The following is a 17,130-nucleotide window of genomic DNA, read 5'->3' as shown; positions in this document are numbered from 1 at the left end:
GCAGCTCTACCAACACTCAGATGCTCATGGGCCCATGGAATATCAAAGCCCTCTCCTGCCCCAAGTGGGCCAGCGGCTCACTCACCCGGTGGGTCTTGCTGTAGGTGTAGAGGAAGGCCAGTCGATAGAGGCTCTTATAGTGCTGGGGGAAGCGGCTGAGGCACAGGCGGAAGGAGGCGATGCACTGCTCCGTAAGGAACTGGCGCTGCTCCTCTGCCCCAGCCGGCAGCCCCTGGGGAAAGGCTGCTGGCTCCCCTGGGGGGTCAGCTCTCTTCTTCCCGTCCCACAGGGCAGGTGCAGATGCTGCAGGTTTGAGAGCAATGCAGGCAGAGGCTGGGGGGTCCGCAGCAGGCTTCTGGCTGCCTTGCTCTGTGGCCCGGAAGCCTTCTGTGCTCTCCAAGGACTCCTCAGTTTTCCCTGTGGGTGAGAAGATAAAGTCACCTCAGTTTAAAAAAAAAAAAAAAAGAAAGAAAGTCACCTCGGTAGTGATCCAGCAAAAAAGGTGCCTTAGTGAGGTGACTCACTAGACCTGTGCCCTTGCTAGACAGGTGAGGGACTCAACAGACCCAGCAGTAAGAGGCATGGGGCCTGGTGTTGGCTCTGCCCCTGCCAGCTGAGTCCTCCACAGCCTCCCAGCCTCCTCCTCTGTAAAACAGGATGTCCCGGCTGGCACACAGCAGAGGGGCCCCAAGGCTGCAGAGAGCAGGGGTTGCAAGCAGGGCTCTGGGTCTCCCTCTGAATGGCAGCACAAGGCTGTCCCGCCTCTGAGGCCTGTGCAGGTGCACAGGGAAGCTGCCCACAGAAGGAAGGTGTGGCCACTGCCACCATGGAATGAAACACTCAGGAAAGGTGCACAAAGGACTGCACCTGCTCCGCCACTCAGCACCTCAGCCCACAGCCTACCCGACATCCTTCTCCAGGGCTGCTGCTACTACTGTGCATGAACCAAGAGCTTACTCGCAGTAGAGCCCAAGTGGGGGGGGGGGGGCAGGGGCTGCAGAAGAAGATTGGTGGACCAGGAGGGAGGGATGGAAGGAAGAGGGTAGGGGCAAGCAGCAGGAGTAAGGTGGCTCTCTGGGCACCCAGGAGTCTGCAAGTCCTGCGTGGAGGCCAGAGAAGCAGCCTGGCATCACTCTGAAGCCTGTCTGCCAGAACAGGCTGAGCCCCTTCCTGACCTTAGCCTGATGACCCTTTCCCAACTATAGTGACAGCCAGAAGGCTAGGGCCAGCTGTGGCACAGCAGAGTGGTCAGGGACTAGGGTCCCAAGTTCCCCTAAGCAAAACCATGCAGACCTCAGGTGCACATAAAGCTCTTTCTGCCAAGAAAAGAATCTGACCAAGACAGAGCCAAGCTGCTCAGCACAGCACACAATACCACCTCCCACCAGTACTGCCATTCCTCCTAGCTCCCCTCCTGGCCTCACACCTTGAGACCAACCACTGGGGGAACCTTGCTCCTTATTCCCACCTCTCCGCTGTCCTTCTGGACATTCCGTCTGTACTCCCTACCCTGCCTCGCCGTCTGCTCTCATGTTCAGGACTGCACTCGCTGTCACCTCCTCCTGCAAGCCTCCCTGGCCCCAGGGTGGAGTTTGCGGAGAGCTTTGTGCACCCACCTTTTTGATACCATCCATCCCACTGCATTTATGCATGGATGCCTCCCCCTCCCCCATCACCTAGAGCCTAGCAAAGGCTCTAGTTTAAAGCTGACTGAATGATGGGAAAGCAGGTCACATCTGATCTCGACACTATGCTCTCCTTTCGGGGAGCTCAGGAAACCACGAAGGTCCCACAGGCACCCACTGAGAGCTCGATGACAGCAACCAGGAGTCTGCTCAGGGCTGGTGTCTTACAGGGGACACAATTGCCTTACTCACAAATATGCCCAATTTCCAGTGTTCAATTCAAGGGATGCATTTCAAATATTGCTCAACAAACACGTTCTGAACAACCAGTCTGGGCCCAGCCCTGTTCTAGACACAAGGGAGATAGGGAAACAGGACAAAGACTCAGGCCTTCCTGGGATTCAAATAAGATGCTAAGCGTGTGTTCACACACAAAGACACACTTTCTTAAGGAAAGTGAGCAGAGGATCAAGAATTAATCCAAAGAGAGCTCAGATGGCATGTGTGAAGACATATGAAGAGAGAGGAAAAAACCACAATGCCAGAATGAGCGAAAAACCTAGCTGCTTGGGATCCAGGTGACCTGAAGAAGCCCTGGAGACATGGGTGACAATTCTCACCTGCAGTGTCCCCTCTTATGGCTAAATGAGCCTCACAGTCCACGTTAGTGGAAGGAAGGGAGTCAGAAATGTCAATAAGCCCACACAGTGCTTCCCAGCCAGGAAGTCCAGTCCTAACCCTGGCAGCATGAAAGCAAGAAGACTTCCTCCTACAGATAAAAGCAATGTTCTGGCCACCCTGGTGCCCACTGCTGGCAATGAGGACTGGCTTAGAGTACCCACAGTGCACACACCAGGCCCCTCCCACTCTGGCCACCCCCCCCCCCCCGCACCTGTCTTGAACGTGGCACTCAGGCATAGTCATCAGGCCTCTTCCTGACCAACAAGGGGCAGGCACAGCCATAGGATGGCAGTCCCTGAACGAGCTGCCTAGTAGCTGTCTCAGCATCCTCGACCCCTATCCTGCTCTGGGCCCAGGTGGCAGGGTGGGCCCAAGCTGGGCACCCGTGTCCACTGTCCGGACCACAAGCTGTTGACAAACTCTGCTGTCCTCGAAGTAATATAACAGAGTGCCCTTGTGTTTGGGTAGTGAAATTTGAGCAGCTTTTTCCTCCATTAAAAAGAATAAACATTTACGGTTGCTACATTCACGTTATACATTTTTTTGAAGCTCTGTCTCCTAAGAAGGAGAGCTGTACAGTCTGAACAGTCACCTGTGGAGAAACCTCCTTCCTGAAAGCATCCTGTCACAAACCAAAGTGGAGAAGTAAAGAGGAGAGGCGAGTCCTCAGGAGCTGGTGCCCACTGGATGCCGTGAGAGGCAAGGCATCTGAAAGGACGTGGTTGTCAGAGCCGACCTGACTTCCTCTTGGCACCTGGGGCCTGGCACAAACTTGGGTTCCATTACACCCTGCTGCTCAACAATGCCCATGAAATCTGTGAGTGAGCCCTGTGCCACTGACCAAGACAGAAGCAGCAGGCTGGTGGCAGGGCCGCCCACGAGGGTGTACCCGAAGGGCTGGGGTGTGGAGCACAGTAGGGGCACACACCTAGCCCTGGCCCAAACCATATCCTGGTTTCCCGCAGGGGGCCAAAAGCTGCAGCAGCCCTGGTGGCCAGGTTCCTGACTGCCGGGAGCCCGGAGGAGGGGGTTCAGAGACCACCATTGGCCAGAGCCAGGCCTAAAAATGCACACTGCTCCCTATGCTGTATGCCTGGTGTAGGCTTAGAGCACATTCCCTGCTGCACCTACTCTCCTGACAGAAAGCTCACCAACTTCACTGTGGTTACAGGGAAAAGCTGGGCTTAGAGCAGAGAGCTGCATCCATAGAAGTAAAATGCTTCCCTTCAAGCCTACCAGCTACTGCGGTGACTGGTTCTGCTCAAACTTTATCAGTGGCAAATCCCTCCACTGTCTGCTTAAATCACTGGCTCAGAATGGAAGGAGGGCAGGGGTAGGATGCCCCCGTGTGTCTAGAAAACCTAGCCCAGGCCAGACTATACCTGACCCTCTCTTGGCTCAGCACCCCAGCCTCCATCCCCTACTTCTCCAAGCACAGTGGAGAGAGGCCTGTGATGATACAACAGCACCCATAGCAGATCACTTGACGAACACAGACAACGGGCCCCACCTGGACATGAACGAGACTTGCTGTATTAGAGCACAGCCCTATTGGTAACTTTCTCCTTCCCCTTCTAAACTCCTTGGGGTGTGTTTATGTCAGTTGCAGAATGTCAACATCGGTTTGGGACAGTATAACAAGCGTCTAGTGTGAAAGTGAGGCACTGGCCTCACCTTCCATGTCCTCCTCCCTGCCCCTAATGGGGGCAACTCTGCCAGCCTACAGGGCATGCAGCCTTACCATCTGCTAAGGCCAGCCAGGGAGGCAGGTGAAGAGCAGAGGGCTGGATAGGCCATCACGAGCATGAAGGTCTCTGGCTGCATCTACATATCAAGGCTGAGCCTTGATTCTCCCAGCCAGGGCCTGTGCAGACACATCTTAGGGGGGTCATCACCAACCCTAGCTGCCCCTCCCAGCCCACCCAGAGCGGAAGAATGGGTCAAAGGTTAAGTGTGCAGACTAACCCTGGGCAAATTCCCCACCCTCTCGGAATCTCAGGTTCCTTACCTATAACGTGGGAAGAGCCACGGGACTGTTTCCTAGGGTGGCTGGGAGGACAAAAGGAGTTCAAATAGGGCCTGGTACAGGGCCACTGAGCATGGGTCTGGGCGGTTGCTGCTGCTGTTGTTGTTGTTTGGCAAGCCCTGGCCAGGGTGGGAGAGCTCTCAAAAGCCCCAGAGTGGCGCCACGGACACACAGCCTGCCCATGTTCTCCCACGAGCTGGCCGTGGGGCTCTGCCCACTGGTTTCCACAAAGGGAGCCTGGGGGACCCATGAGAGCTGGGAGTGCCCTGGGGTTGGATCACGGCCCCCTGCCCAAAAAAGGGGGCACTTTTTCCTAAAGGCCTGATGTGACTCAGACTAAAAAGAAAACACACTGGTGACATTTAGGATCCAAAGACTTTTTTAGTAACTATGTAGCAAGAAAAAAATTCGGGCACTCATGTTACGAAAGTGGCTTTCCCACATTGGGCCACAGGGGTCACAACAACGACATGTGTTACCGAGTGCACACTATACTCCAGGCACCGTGGGAGCGCCTTCCTGAGCTCCCTCATTTCATCCTCACAACCCCTGGAATGGGCCTTAGGATCACTCCCACCCTACAGGGAGCAGAAGCCCAGAGACGTATGTAACTTGCCCAGCTGAGGTCCCAGAGCAGCAGGCGGAAGAGTGAGGACAGGAGCCAGACTGAGCCTAGGCCACTCAGGGGCCCATGCTCTTTAGACTGCCCAGATTGCCACAGGTCACCAAAGCAGTTCTAATCCACAGAGCTAGGTCTTCATACCTCGTTCCTCTGTGGCCCCCTGAAGGTCTTTACCGGTCGGTCCTGCTTGGGAACTGGGAACAGGCAGCTTCTTCTCCATGTAGAGCTTCCGGGAGCTCTCCAACGAGCTGGCAGGCTCATTAAAGAAGTCCTGTGTCGAACTGGAGTCTGAGAGTGCCACGGCTGTGCTGTCCTGGCTGCGCTCTGAGGGGAAAAGGAGGGAGAGAGGGCAGCAGCATGAATCTACACCAGCTCCAACATGGAGCGGCCTCCCCAGGGTGAGTGTTCTGGTGACTGTCCTGCAAAGGAGATGGCCTGAGAACAGCCACCATAACCCTGCTGAGCCCAACTCATACTGGAGGCCACTAAACCACTCATCAAAGGCACCAATCTCCACGGTCAACCTTATAGGGTTTCCCCAAATGGTGGTGTTCTGATAAATGGTTAACAACTGGCTCTCAGGGTACGGGGCAAGCCCATGTTTGTTGCATTTACTGATTTCTGTGGTGTAAATACCCACACCTTGGCCAATTTCAGGCTACCAGCCAACATGATCTTGCTGAAGGAGGAGTTGGAAGGAGATGCACGGTAGTACACATTCTCTAGTGTTTCTACCACACAGAGACAACAGGCATAAACAACTGAAGCTGGTGAGAGTCCTGCAGACATTTTTATCCGGTTGCTATAGGCCAAGTGCAGTCTAGTGTGAGAAGGGAGGTCCCTGGGAGACATAGACACAAGGGAGGTTGCTACCCACATGTTAGCTCCTCTCCTTGGACCTCTACTTGTGCTCATGAGAAAGACCAGGGGCAGTGTAGGAAGAGCGACTGAAGGAAACCTTCCAGTGGTGCAGGCCTGGAGAGGAGGCCTGTTTGCTGCTATAGGAAAGGCAGGAACCACTGATGGGACATTTTGGTCCTGGGGAGTAAAAGCCTTAAGCCAGATGGGGAGAGACAGCAAATCTTGTTGCCTTCAGGGTACAGGTGACCTAGTACAGCCGTGAAAAGGGAAAAGAAATACCTCTGCAAGGAGTGGCAGGAAACCATTTAGGGCCCAAATATTTGAAGTCTCCTGCCACAAGGGGAAGAAAAGCCCCACTCCTGAGATGCAGGGACACAGTCTGCCTAAGTCTGAGGCTGGGCAGAGACAACAGATAACCAGCCCTGCCCCTTCCCCAGGCTAGCAAGCACAAGTAACACACAAAGCAGCCTACCACAGGAAAAGGAGCAAGATCAAGGAGAGTGACCCTCCCTGAGGTGTACACAAAAAGCCTAAGGCTGAAGGTAAGGATGGAACACTGAGAAAAGGTTCTGGCAAATCAGCCCTGCTACAAGCATAAGGTAAGATCATAGGAATTTGAAACCAGTGGTACACTGAAGGTAACCATGGCAACAACAAAACCCCACCCCAGCTCAACATCGGACTAGCTTAACTTCCCCTCCTAACAGCTTAGAAACAGGAGAGAGAAGCCCATTCCAGGCACAATATGACTTATTTCAGTTTCTTCCATCCTACACATAATATCTGATACTCAATATAAAAATGAGGTGCGCGCGCACACGAACACTGTCAAGAGAGAAAATTTATCAACAGAACTAGGCTTAGAAATGACCCAGATGTGGGAACTACCTGATGGGAAATTTAAAACTAAGATCAGGGTCACCTGGCTGTCTCAGTTGGAAGAACATGTGACTCTTGATTCTGGGGGAGTTCAAGCCCACAATGGGTAGAGATTACTAAATAAATACACTTAAAAAAAATAAATAAGAATAATATGATATATAGATGTGATCAATATGTTAAAGGCTATGGTAGAAAAGGCAGACACATGCATGAACAGAGGGGGAGTTTGAGGAGTGAGATGGAAACTATGAGCACAAGTCCAATAAAGATGCTGGAAATAAAAGATACAATAGCAGAAACAAAGAGTGCCTCTGTCAAGCTTCTCAGCACACCTGACACAGTTGAGGGAAAAATAACCAAAACTTGAAGATAGATCAGTCGAAATCACATAAACTGAGAGAAGGAGAGTGCGGGGGATATCAGAACAGAGCACCCAAGAGCACCCAAATGATCAAACATACTAATTAGAAGCTTGGAGGGAAATGAGATGAACACATGTCTGAAGAAATATTTAAAGAGATAATGACTCAGAATGTTCTAAAAATAATGGAAGACATCAAATCACTAGGAATCTCAGAGAACACCAAGCAGGGCAAAGACTCTTCCACAATAACCAAAAAACAAACAAAACCAGCAACAACAGGGGCACCTGGGTGGCTCAGTGGGTTAAGCCTCTGCTTTGGCTCAGGTCATGATCCCAGGGTCCTGGGATCCAGCCCCGCATCAGGCTCTCTGCTCAGCAGGGAGCCTGCTTCCTCCTCTCTCTCTGCCTGCTTCTCTGTCTACTTGTGATTTCTGTTCAATAAAAGCCATAAAAAACTTAAAAAAAATTTTTTTAAATAAAATAAAATGCTGAAAGAAAAAAAAAAATGTCAATCCCAGGGGCACCCGGCTGGCTCACTCAGAAAAGCATGTGACTCTTGGTCTCAGGCTTGTGAGTTCAAGCCCCACAAGGGGTGTGGCGATGACTTAAGTTTTAAAAAAAAGTTCAACCCAAATTCTATATCCAGTGAAAATATCTCTCAAAAATGCAGGAGAAACAAAGGCTTTTTCAGGCAATCAAAAGCTGAGAGGAATCCCTCCCATGAAATCTGAGTTACAAGGAATGTTAAAGTTCTTCAGGTAGAATGAATTAAAAACAGACAGAAACTGGATCTACGTGAAGAAATGAAGTTCCTCAGAAATGGTTAAAGTAATAATAGAAAAGACATTCTTTTTCCTTATGTGTAGTTCCTCTAAAGTATTCATGTCTGCTGCCTAAAGCAAAACTAGTAGCAGCCTCTTGTGAGTTTATAGTTTATGTAAAAGTAAAAGGAATGAAAACAAGGGTAGAAGAAATGGGCGTTTCCTTCACGGCTGATGAGCAGGATAATATCAATTGAAGGTGAACTATGATAATTTAAACATGTATTCTGGGAAAAAAAAAAAATAAATAAACATGTATTCTGGGGGCGCCTGGGTGGCTCAGTGGGTTAAAGCCTCTGCCTTCGGCTCAGGTCATGATCCCAGGATCCTGGGATCGAGCCCTGCATCGGGCTCTCTGCTCAGCAGGGAGCCTGCTTCCCTTCCTCTCTCTGCCTGCCTCTCTGCCTACTTGAGATCTCTGTCAAATAAACAAATAAAATATTAGAAAAAAATAAATAAACGTGTATTGTGTTAAGCCTAAGGCAGTCACATTTTTAAAGAGATATAAATACCAAACCAATAACAAAAGACAAAATACAACCTTAAAAAATAAAACATTGTCTCCACCTTTGTATATCTGAAAGAGGAAGCTCAATGAAATGGGAATCAAGAGAGCCAAGTTCAAGTCCCTCTCATGCCACTCTCTTAGTTGTATGACCTTGAACAGATTAGCCCCTGACCACCTATGAGCTGCAACTACATATCCCCTCAGAGAGGTCAATGGTACAGCAGCATCTGGGGACACAGGGAGAGAGACAGACATGGCCCCCAGGACTCTCCAATCCTTTGCTTAACTAACTCAAATACTGGGGGCCCCCTAGGAGGGCAGAAGTGAGCAGCCTGGCGGGCAAAAAACTTGCAACAAAATGTAAAGTTGTTTCAACAAAAACAAAGGCCTGGACTCTGGGAGATCCAGGCTGCCTCAGTTCAAATCCTGCTCAGTCACTTACTAGGTTGGAGAGCCTATGCAATTGCCCTAATTGCTTTACATTTTTGTTTCCTCCTGTGTCAAACTGTGATACATATAAATGCCCACTTCCCAGAATTGTTAGGAAGATTAAATACGTTAATACATGTAAAGTGCTTGAAACAGGGCCTGATATACCATAAGTGTTGATAAAAACATCACCTCGATTATCAGTATTATTCTAGAAAAACTGGACTGATTTTTCCAAGTAATGTCTCAAATTTGACATTAGAGATTTCGTTCTGAATGGGCAAAGGATTCTGCTTATGATCACACCTGGGCAGCATCATGTGGATGGGGTGCAATCACTTCTTACACACTGACCTGACAGGGTCATCCAAGTGGTCCTGCCTGTGCAAAGAAACACAGAATTAGGCCTGTGCTTCCAAAGGCAGCTCTGCCGCTCCACTATCCTGGTCTAATCATAGACCAGGACTTGGAGACAGCGACCTCTCAGACAGCCTCACAGAGCCTGCCATAGCCCTTCCTCCTTAGCTGCCTTTGGAATGTCTACTGCCCAGAAACTGGTGGGTATCAGTATCAGCTTGGCTGGTGGAATGACAGAAACTGGGACAAGAAGTATATCTGAGACCCTTCAGCGGCCAACACAGAAGCTCTGTGTCTCACTAACAGGGGAGCAGGGACTTGGCTGGACCCCTCTGTCTCACACTCAGTGAGGAGCTCTTCCCTAACCGGCAAGGCCAGACCCCAAGGCTCTGTGAGCACTGAATGGGGATTCCTGGCAGGCCTGCAGCCCTCACAAGAAGTCCCAAACACAAGTCCCCAGTGTGAGGGGATCACTTCTCCCAGAGAAATGGCAGGGGCAGCCCATTTGCTGTCTCTGTGGAAAGGAGAGCCTTGGCTCCAGAGGCCACATAGGGTCACCACAAGAGCTCAGGACTCAGGAGACTCACACCCACATTCCAATCCCAGATCTGCGACGTGGGCTGCTCCAGGTCTCCCAACATATTAACCACTGCTTTCCCTGCTCTGTCCCCAACACATAAATGGGATCCCCACAGGGGCCTGGCCTCTAGCCTGGAGTGCAGGCCTGAGAGTCCAGTGACCCACCTCACCCTGCAGCGCTTACTCTGGCCCTGACAAAGAGAACACCGATGGCCCAGACAAGATGGCAGGCCACACTCCTGCAGTGAAGAAGTCCTTCTGAAAGGCCAGGGCCAGCACTTTTCGCCAGCATCCAGAGCAGCTGTAGTCACTGTACGGCTGAGCAGCACGTCATGCAGCAAGCGTCTGGGAAGCGCGCCTAGCCAGAGGATCTCACGAGAACTGGCAGACTGCCTGATGAGCTCACGTATTCACAAGCTGTTGGGCTTTGAGCCTAAAGAATCACTAATTTGCTGGAATCCCAGTTGTGATTATTATAAAAACCATGGATTGGCTTAAGCAAGCAGATATTTACTCCCAACATGCTAATACCCTCTTGATGCTGCCTACGGAGGGAACCTCTACTGCACCTGAGCGAGCAGGGAAGGCAGCAGACTGCACTAAGAATGGCGTGGGCAATACAGGGCAGCACTGGGCTGCAGGGGGGTCTGCTCCCCTGCGGACAAAAATCAGCAGGTGGGGCCTCTGCTGAGACTTTAAAAACAACAGCCACAGCCAGGGAGCAGGACACGTGTAGGCTAAGAGACTGCGACCAGGCCTCCCGTTTTGAGCCTCTCATTCACAAGAGAACCCAGAACAGCCCACCCTCTCAAAGGGCGGAGAGCAAAACCCAACATCAGCCCTGGGGGGACACCGTGGTGATTCTAGACAAACCCTCATCCTGCAGGTGACCAGAGAACACCTACGGAGCCCTGAGGAAGGCTGATGCTGGAGGGAAGTGACAGGGATCTGGAAGCTCCAACACCGCCCCCACTCCCCCACCCCACACCACAGTCAAGTGGCACCCCCTGCAGGCAGGCTGTGGGGTCAGAGCAGGAGAGATGGGAGTTCTGCACACTGAGGTGCCCTGGCTAGAGCTGGGACCTCCTCCTTACCAGGCCTGTAAAGCAAGTAAAGGTGCATGCCAAGGTTGCTGCCCACCCCTGAGAGGGCTGTGTGTCTGGGAAACAGATAAGCACATCACTGCAAATGAGAGCCCGGGGTGAAGTTTCTCTCCAATCCTTTCGGAGAGGGTTGGCACAAAGCTATTTAAAATCATCCTGATTTTGAATACTAGGAAGCACCAAGGTCTCACACCAAGAAGCAAGTCAGATTAAAAGAAAACTAAGTTCATTTATTTTACATCACTGGGGTGAAGGAGAGGAATGAAAAGCTCTTAGACAATGATTCTGTCACTGGGCAGAAGATACCTCTGGGCAAGACCCAAAAGACCCTGAGCTTGTCCTGTCTGCCGCATGGCCAGCCAAATTCAGCACAGGCCCAAGCAGCATCATGCACAGCATGGACACTAGCACTGTGCCCTGATAAAGGGACAAGCGGAGCCCAAATGTGTCTGGCGGGGGGCAGTTCTGGCTTAAAGGGCACATAGCTTCCCTTCAGGGCTGGCTATAGTCCCACCTTTTCCTTAAAGCAGTCTATGGATATCACATTCCTTATCTGGGACATGGTGGACCAAGGGTCCAAATGATCTGACCGAGGGCTTTCTGTAACTGTGGACTAACAGCCTGGGGTGCTTCCTCCACACCCTCCAGGCACCGCAGGACACCCCAGGGTACTGGCCTGTGCTAATGCTCAGAGAATAACCAGATGGGTCTGCCAGGGCTCGGCAGGCAAAGGCTACTAAGCTGGGAGGCAGCGGCCCTCCCTCCTCTCACCTGCATGCTGAAGCAGAGCCAGCAGCAGAGAGCAGAGGCAGGCAGAACTGGCTGCCTTTCCGCCTCTGCCACCACCTGCAGGTCCCACAGATTGGCCTGGGCTGGGGATTCTCCTGGCCTCCTGGTCCTGAGGCAGAGCAGGAGACCAATGGAAAGCTCTTTTGCATAGGAGAGCCCAACTCAGCTAAAGAGGCAGACTTCCCATAGGACTGGGCGGAGAGGGTCTTTCAGGGAAGCCTGGACCTAAAAGGGGACCCTAGGGACTGCCCACAGCCCAAGATCCTGATTTCTTCAAGTAGCTGCCCAGAGATCAAAAGGAGAGAAGACACACTAGTGGACAGGCTGGACAGGCTATCTCTGCTCTTCCTCAGAATATTCTTTTAAAAGTCTGCCCACACAAAACCTGTTCATACTAAATTAATATTTGTGGCAGAATTATAAATATGTCATTCTCTTATTGCTAATCACTAGAATGTTTCACGTCTCTGCCCCTGGGCCACCCCTGCCCCTCCCTGGAATCCTTAGAGGAATGTCCATCTGCCAGCCAACTTCCACTTCGGAGGTGGGACCTGCAGGGCCAAGAGCAAAGGAATGGCAGCTGGGGACACAGAGGGAAAGGGATCTGGCTTGGTGACAGAAAGGCTGTTCATTCCACTGAGTGTGAGAGCAGACTGTATTCTGAGGATTTTTGGGTTCATGTTTGACTCAGTTCAAATCCCTTGAACATTCTCAGGATTTCCAGCCCAACCTAAGAGCTCTTTGCTTGTAAGACACAAGTTTCCTAGTACATTCTCTCCAGCTGCTCCAGCAGTTAAGACTAGAAACAGCTTATAATCATTTATTTCATCAGCTCAGTTCAATGAAAGTTTGAGGGAAAAGGTATGGTTGTACCTTTGAAATCTGCACGAACTCTGATTAGTGAACTCCGAAAAGATCACAAATGCTCTGCCAAGTAGAAAGCAACAGGTTTCAGGGCACCTGAGTGGCTCAGTGGGTTAAAGCCTCTGCCTTCGGCTCGGGTCATGATCTCAGGGTCCTGGGCAAGCCCCGCATCAGACTCTCTGCTCAGCAGGGAGCCTGCTTCCTCCTCTCTCTCTGCCTGCCTCTCTGCCTGCTTATGATCTGTCAAATAAATAAATAAAATCTTAAAAAAAGAAAGAAAGAAAGAAAACAAAAGGTTTCTAAGAATAGTAAACGGGTGCAATCAATATTTTGACAAATCTCTCAATTGGATTAACTCTGCCCCAGTGGGTCCCTTCCTGATGACCACCAGGAAAGAACACATCGGCTGGAAGCTAGCCTAGCTGTATAGGAGGGGCGCCCTCTGGCAGGCCAAGAAGCCTGGACAGACACCCAAGAGAAGAGAGATACCAGATAAACTAGGACCCCTGAAAAAGAGGCAGACACAAAGAGGCAGCAGGTGGGCACGAGAGTATCACTGTGGCCAGTGCTTAGATAGCAGCACCAGCCCTCTGGGCCCTGGATGCTCAGAGCTGGGAGAAGACTTGGCCTCATGTGCCCTGCTCACTGTGTGACCCTCACCAGGCATCACTCTGTCACACTGTGCCTAGAGCAAGAGTTCTTGTTCCCCTATCTCAGACCCAGCTGGTTTCCCAAGCTCTCTCCCTGCAAGGTCTCTCTTCCTCCCACCCTCAATCGCCTCAGTATCCAAACATGGTGGGACTCTCCAATGTCCATGTCTTTGCTCCCACTGACCCTCACCTGAAACGGCCCTGTAGACCTCTCTGGAGGGCTACCTCCTCCAGGAAGTCCTCCCAACCAACTATGCCTCCCAGCCAGCTCATGGCACTCCTCTTGGCCCAGGATACCACCTCTTGGCACTCCTCTTGGCCCAGAACACCAATGGCCCAGGACACCACCTAGGAACACAAAGATCCAACCAGACAGCAGGGATCAGGGTGCCCTACTCCTGGTTTTCCGCATGGAGCCCTATTCCATGCCCAGCACGCAGCAGGCACTCAACATATGCCATGACCAGCTTCAGCCTGGAGAGGTTTCTTAGAAGGTAAGAATGGAGAAGAGAAGGAAAGTGACTGGCTCTGCCCTCTGACAGCATCCCTCCCTGACCCAGCACCCAGTTCTCACCCTGCACAGGCACATGCAGGCCCTCGTAGGCTTCCCTACAAGCCTCTCCCCACGCTGAAGACGTCTGCTCGAGGCATATAGCTTGCCTCCCGTGAGCTTGCCTCCCAGGGCGAGGAGCTGACTTCTCCCTCACCCTGGGAAGGGAGGCTGGCGAGGACTGATGACATGTGCAGCTCACTGCCCGAGCCTGGACACCGTGCACTGTACACACAGGGCCCACCTCAGAGCAGCTCGGCTACTGTGCACGATGTGCATTTTTTACACATTTGTCCTTGTGAGCATAGCTTGGTATCTTAGAGTCTATCGCCTTTGTTACTTTTTTTAAAGCCAGAAAGAGCAAAGCAATGGAAATACAGGACTAAGCCGCCTCCCAGGCGGACATGTGGTTGGAGGAGGCCACCACTGCATCTGGCCAGAACTGAGAACATGGGCTGTAGGCAGAAGCCAAGCACATCAAACACACACTCTCCAAATCACAGGACCAGCAGATGTGGAGGAGCTCCTGGTCACAGGGGGAGCAGGGAGCCGGACTGAGGACTAAGCATGCGGTCTGTGCTGTCCCCTGAAGCGAGCCGTGACAGTGCAAGCAGAAAGACATAGCCTGGAGATCAGAGTGTGGTCAGGGTTAGGGGCAGCACGGGCAATATTGGTGGAGGCAGTGTGGGTGAGCAGGCAAGGATGAGCACAGATGGGACACGACACAAACAGTGACAGCATGGCGGGTGAGACAGATGGTCACATGGGAGCTTGTTTGGGCACCCTGGGCTCCCAATATGGCCCACACCCTACAGCCTGGGGCTTGGCGCAGGCTCTGTTCGTGCCTTAAGTGGGGCCAGATGGGCATCCTGCAACCCTGAACGCCAGCCTCCATAGCTCTCACTCTCCCGACCCCCGGCTTATTCTCTCTTCCCACCCTTCACAGTAAACACTGACACACCCCTAGACCTTGGCTCAGCTTTGCATCCTGAGCGAGGCCTCCCACCCACCAAGACCAGGCCAGGTCTCTCAGGGGTGGTTTCAGTTGCACCCTGACCCTTGTCTGATTCACAGCTTCACACCTGCCTTCCCCAAGCATCTGCAGCAGGATCCAGGATTGTTCCATGCACCCAGCGTGGTTGATGGGCACTAAATGGGCATGGCCATTGGCCATGGGTCACTAAAGAACGCAATAGAAGGCTCTGCCTCAGACTGACCACAGGGCAAGCCCTCTGCTCTCTGAGGCCCTTTGTGGCTCCGAGATTGTCAGGTGACATGGAGCATGGCAGGCAGATAGCAAGGGTCTTGGCAGACCAGCAGAGCCACTAGTTACACATTCTGAAGGCTGACTAAGCCAGGCGAAGCTATGGACCAAGGCATTCTGTTAACAACCCTGCTCCCTGGGCCCTGCTACTGACAAACCTCTAACAAGCAAAGCAAGGAAATGCACACAGATCCAGTCTCCATCAGGTCAGCAAATACGGGACCTTCCCAGTGTTAGCCTTCTCTGACCTGGGGTGGAAAGAGACTTAGACCCAAACTCTCCCCTGGCTCCACCCCAGCTAGGCGATAGCCATAGATGAGGGCCCAATTGCCCCCAGCTCAGGTTCTTTCCAGGACACTGGACATGTGGCCAAGCCTGTAGGGCTGCTATGAGAATGGGACCCCAGGCACCTCTCCTAGAGCCCAGCCCAGAGCAATCACACACTGCTACATGGTAGGACCCAGTTACTCACACACATGCTCACATACTCCATGCCAGGGAGGCATTATAGAATTTGTTCAGAAATCTCATTATGGGGCGCCTGGGTGGCTCAGTGGGTTAAGCCGCTGCCTTCGGCTCAGGTCATGATCTCAGGGTCCTGGGATTGAGTCCCGCACCAGGCTCTCTGCTCAGCAGGGGGCCTGCTTCCCCCCTCTCTCTCTGTCTGTCTCTCTGCCTACTTGTGATCTCTGTCAAATAAATAAATAAAATCTTTAAAAAAAAAAAAAAAGAAAAGAAAGAAATCGCATTATGCTCTGTTTGAACATGGGTAAACAGCGATCACTGGGAGCCCCTTGAGGGTCACAATGTACTCCCTATGCGATTTCCTTTTCTTGGTCCGAAGTGTTAACATTACGGATTTCAGGACTTTTGACAAGTCCCAAGATGGAAGGGAAAAATAGGAAGCCAGGGAGGAGTGGTCAGGCAGGGATGCCAGTAGTGGTGGCCATGACTTAGTTCATGGGAAGTGTGACGCCACTCGTTCTCTTCCCGGGGCTAGTTAGCCAGCCCTGGGCCATGGGAGGTGAGAGCAGAGGTGGGCAGTGCAGGCCTTGAGGCTACCAGCGTATCCCCTGACACGAGCAAGCTGCTGCTTCTGCCAGAGCCCAGGCCTTTCCCTACAAGCTAGTCTAACTGCTGAAAGGGCCACTTTAACATTCTCAGAGCATGGCTATTTTAGGGCACAAACATTTTCCTGTTGCAGACACTGCTCTCTTTCTGCGGTGAGGAGGGCAGGAGTTCCGAAGGCACCCGCAGCCAAGGCTGTATGGAAGCAGAGCTTCCTGGTACACTGGGCTGGGACTGGGTGAAGGGAGACCATGGTTCCACATCATTGACAGAAATTGCTTTGAAAAAAAAAAAAAATTTTTTTTTTTAAACAATCACTGAAATATGTACAACTGCTAAAATTTTATTTGAGCCCCTATGTATGGCTCCCTCTGCAACTTCCAGAGCAAAAAACTATCATGTCAGCACTCAGGACAGGTTACACCCATGCCTGCTGCCAACACTCTGCCTCCCTGGAGCTACACCGCTGGGCAGCAGTGCCGGAGCGGCATCATGGCCTCTTCCTGCTTCCCTTCCTCTCTCCTCTGGGGTGGGCCCACACCCGGGGAGCCACTCTCAGCTCTAGGGGTTCCTGCCACCCAACCTCAGGCAAACCTGCAGGGCTGGGAGGGGTGCCAGCCACAGGCCTCTGGACAGCCACGGGAGGCATTCCTTTCTCTTGAAAGCTGGGCTGATGTGAAATCCTCACAGGAGTACCTGGCAGAAACCAACTTGCAGAGTGGACTGATGAAAGGTGGGGAACAGGGACATTTCCTTGTTGAACTCAGGTTAAGTAAGAAGGGGAAGGACCTTGTGTCAGGACGTGTGCAGGGCTGAGTTGGGCCTCTGGGGCACAGGGAGGTGACACAGTCACGCAGCAGCATGCACTCAGCTCCACAACCTGTCTGTCCACACATTCCCCGCAGGCCAAGCGGGGAACCAGGACGGGGTGCTGCAAGTCTCCTCTCCTCTCAGATCACCAAATCCCCGCCCAGGGGTTCCCTCACGCCATCTTCCTTTAGGGCTTCCCTAATCCTGCTCTCATACCCCTTTCCCTCACAACACCGCAGGCTCTGGGAACCCATCTGATGGGTGAGGGGTTGTCCCA

The 17,130-nt window shown here is 52.1% G+C and overlaps 1 protein-coding gene across 7 annotated transcripts in view; it reads right to left on the bottom strand.

The window, feature by feature from the left end:
• CABIN1 (calcineurin binding protein 1) overlaps positions 1-17,130 on the bottom strand; it is a 149,971-nt gene that overhangs the window by 59,841 nt on the left and 73,000 nt on the right. For 6 of the 7 annotated variants that reach the window (XM_082697648.1, XM_082697652.1, XM_082697651.1 and 3 more), the window contains 2 exons: positions 5,096-5,278; positions 86-417 (listed from right to left, as the gene is read on the bottom strand). In XM_082697648.1, the coding sequence (XP_082553774.1) occupies positions 86-417; positions 5,096-5,278 (515 nt within the window). Of the gene's footprint in view, positions 1-85; positions 418-5,095; positions 5,279-9,173; positions 9,201-17,130 lie in introns of all 7 variants that reach the window. The other variant, XM_082697649.1, reaches the window with a different exon arrangement.

The sequence above is a fragment of the Mustela nivalis genome (genome assembly GCF_964662115.1).
Source record: "Mustela nivalis genome assembly, chromosome: 14".
NCBI classification, from domain to species: Eukaryota; Metazoa; Chordata; class Mammalia; order Carnivora; family Mustelidae; genus Mustela; species Mustela nivalis.
The sequence above is the reverse complement of the archived record's forward strand: the minus strand, read 5'-3'. Positions and strand labels throughout refer to the sequence as shown.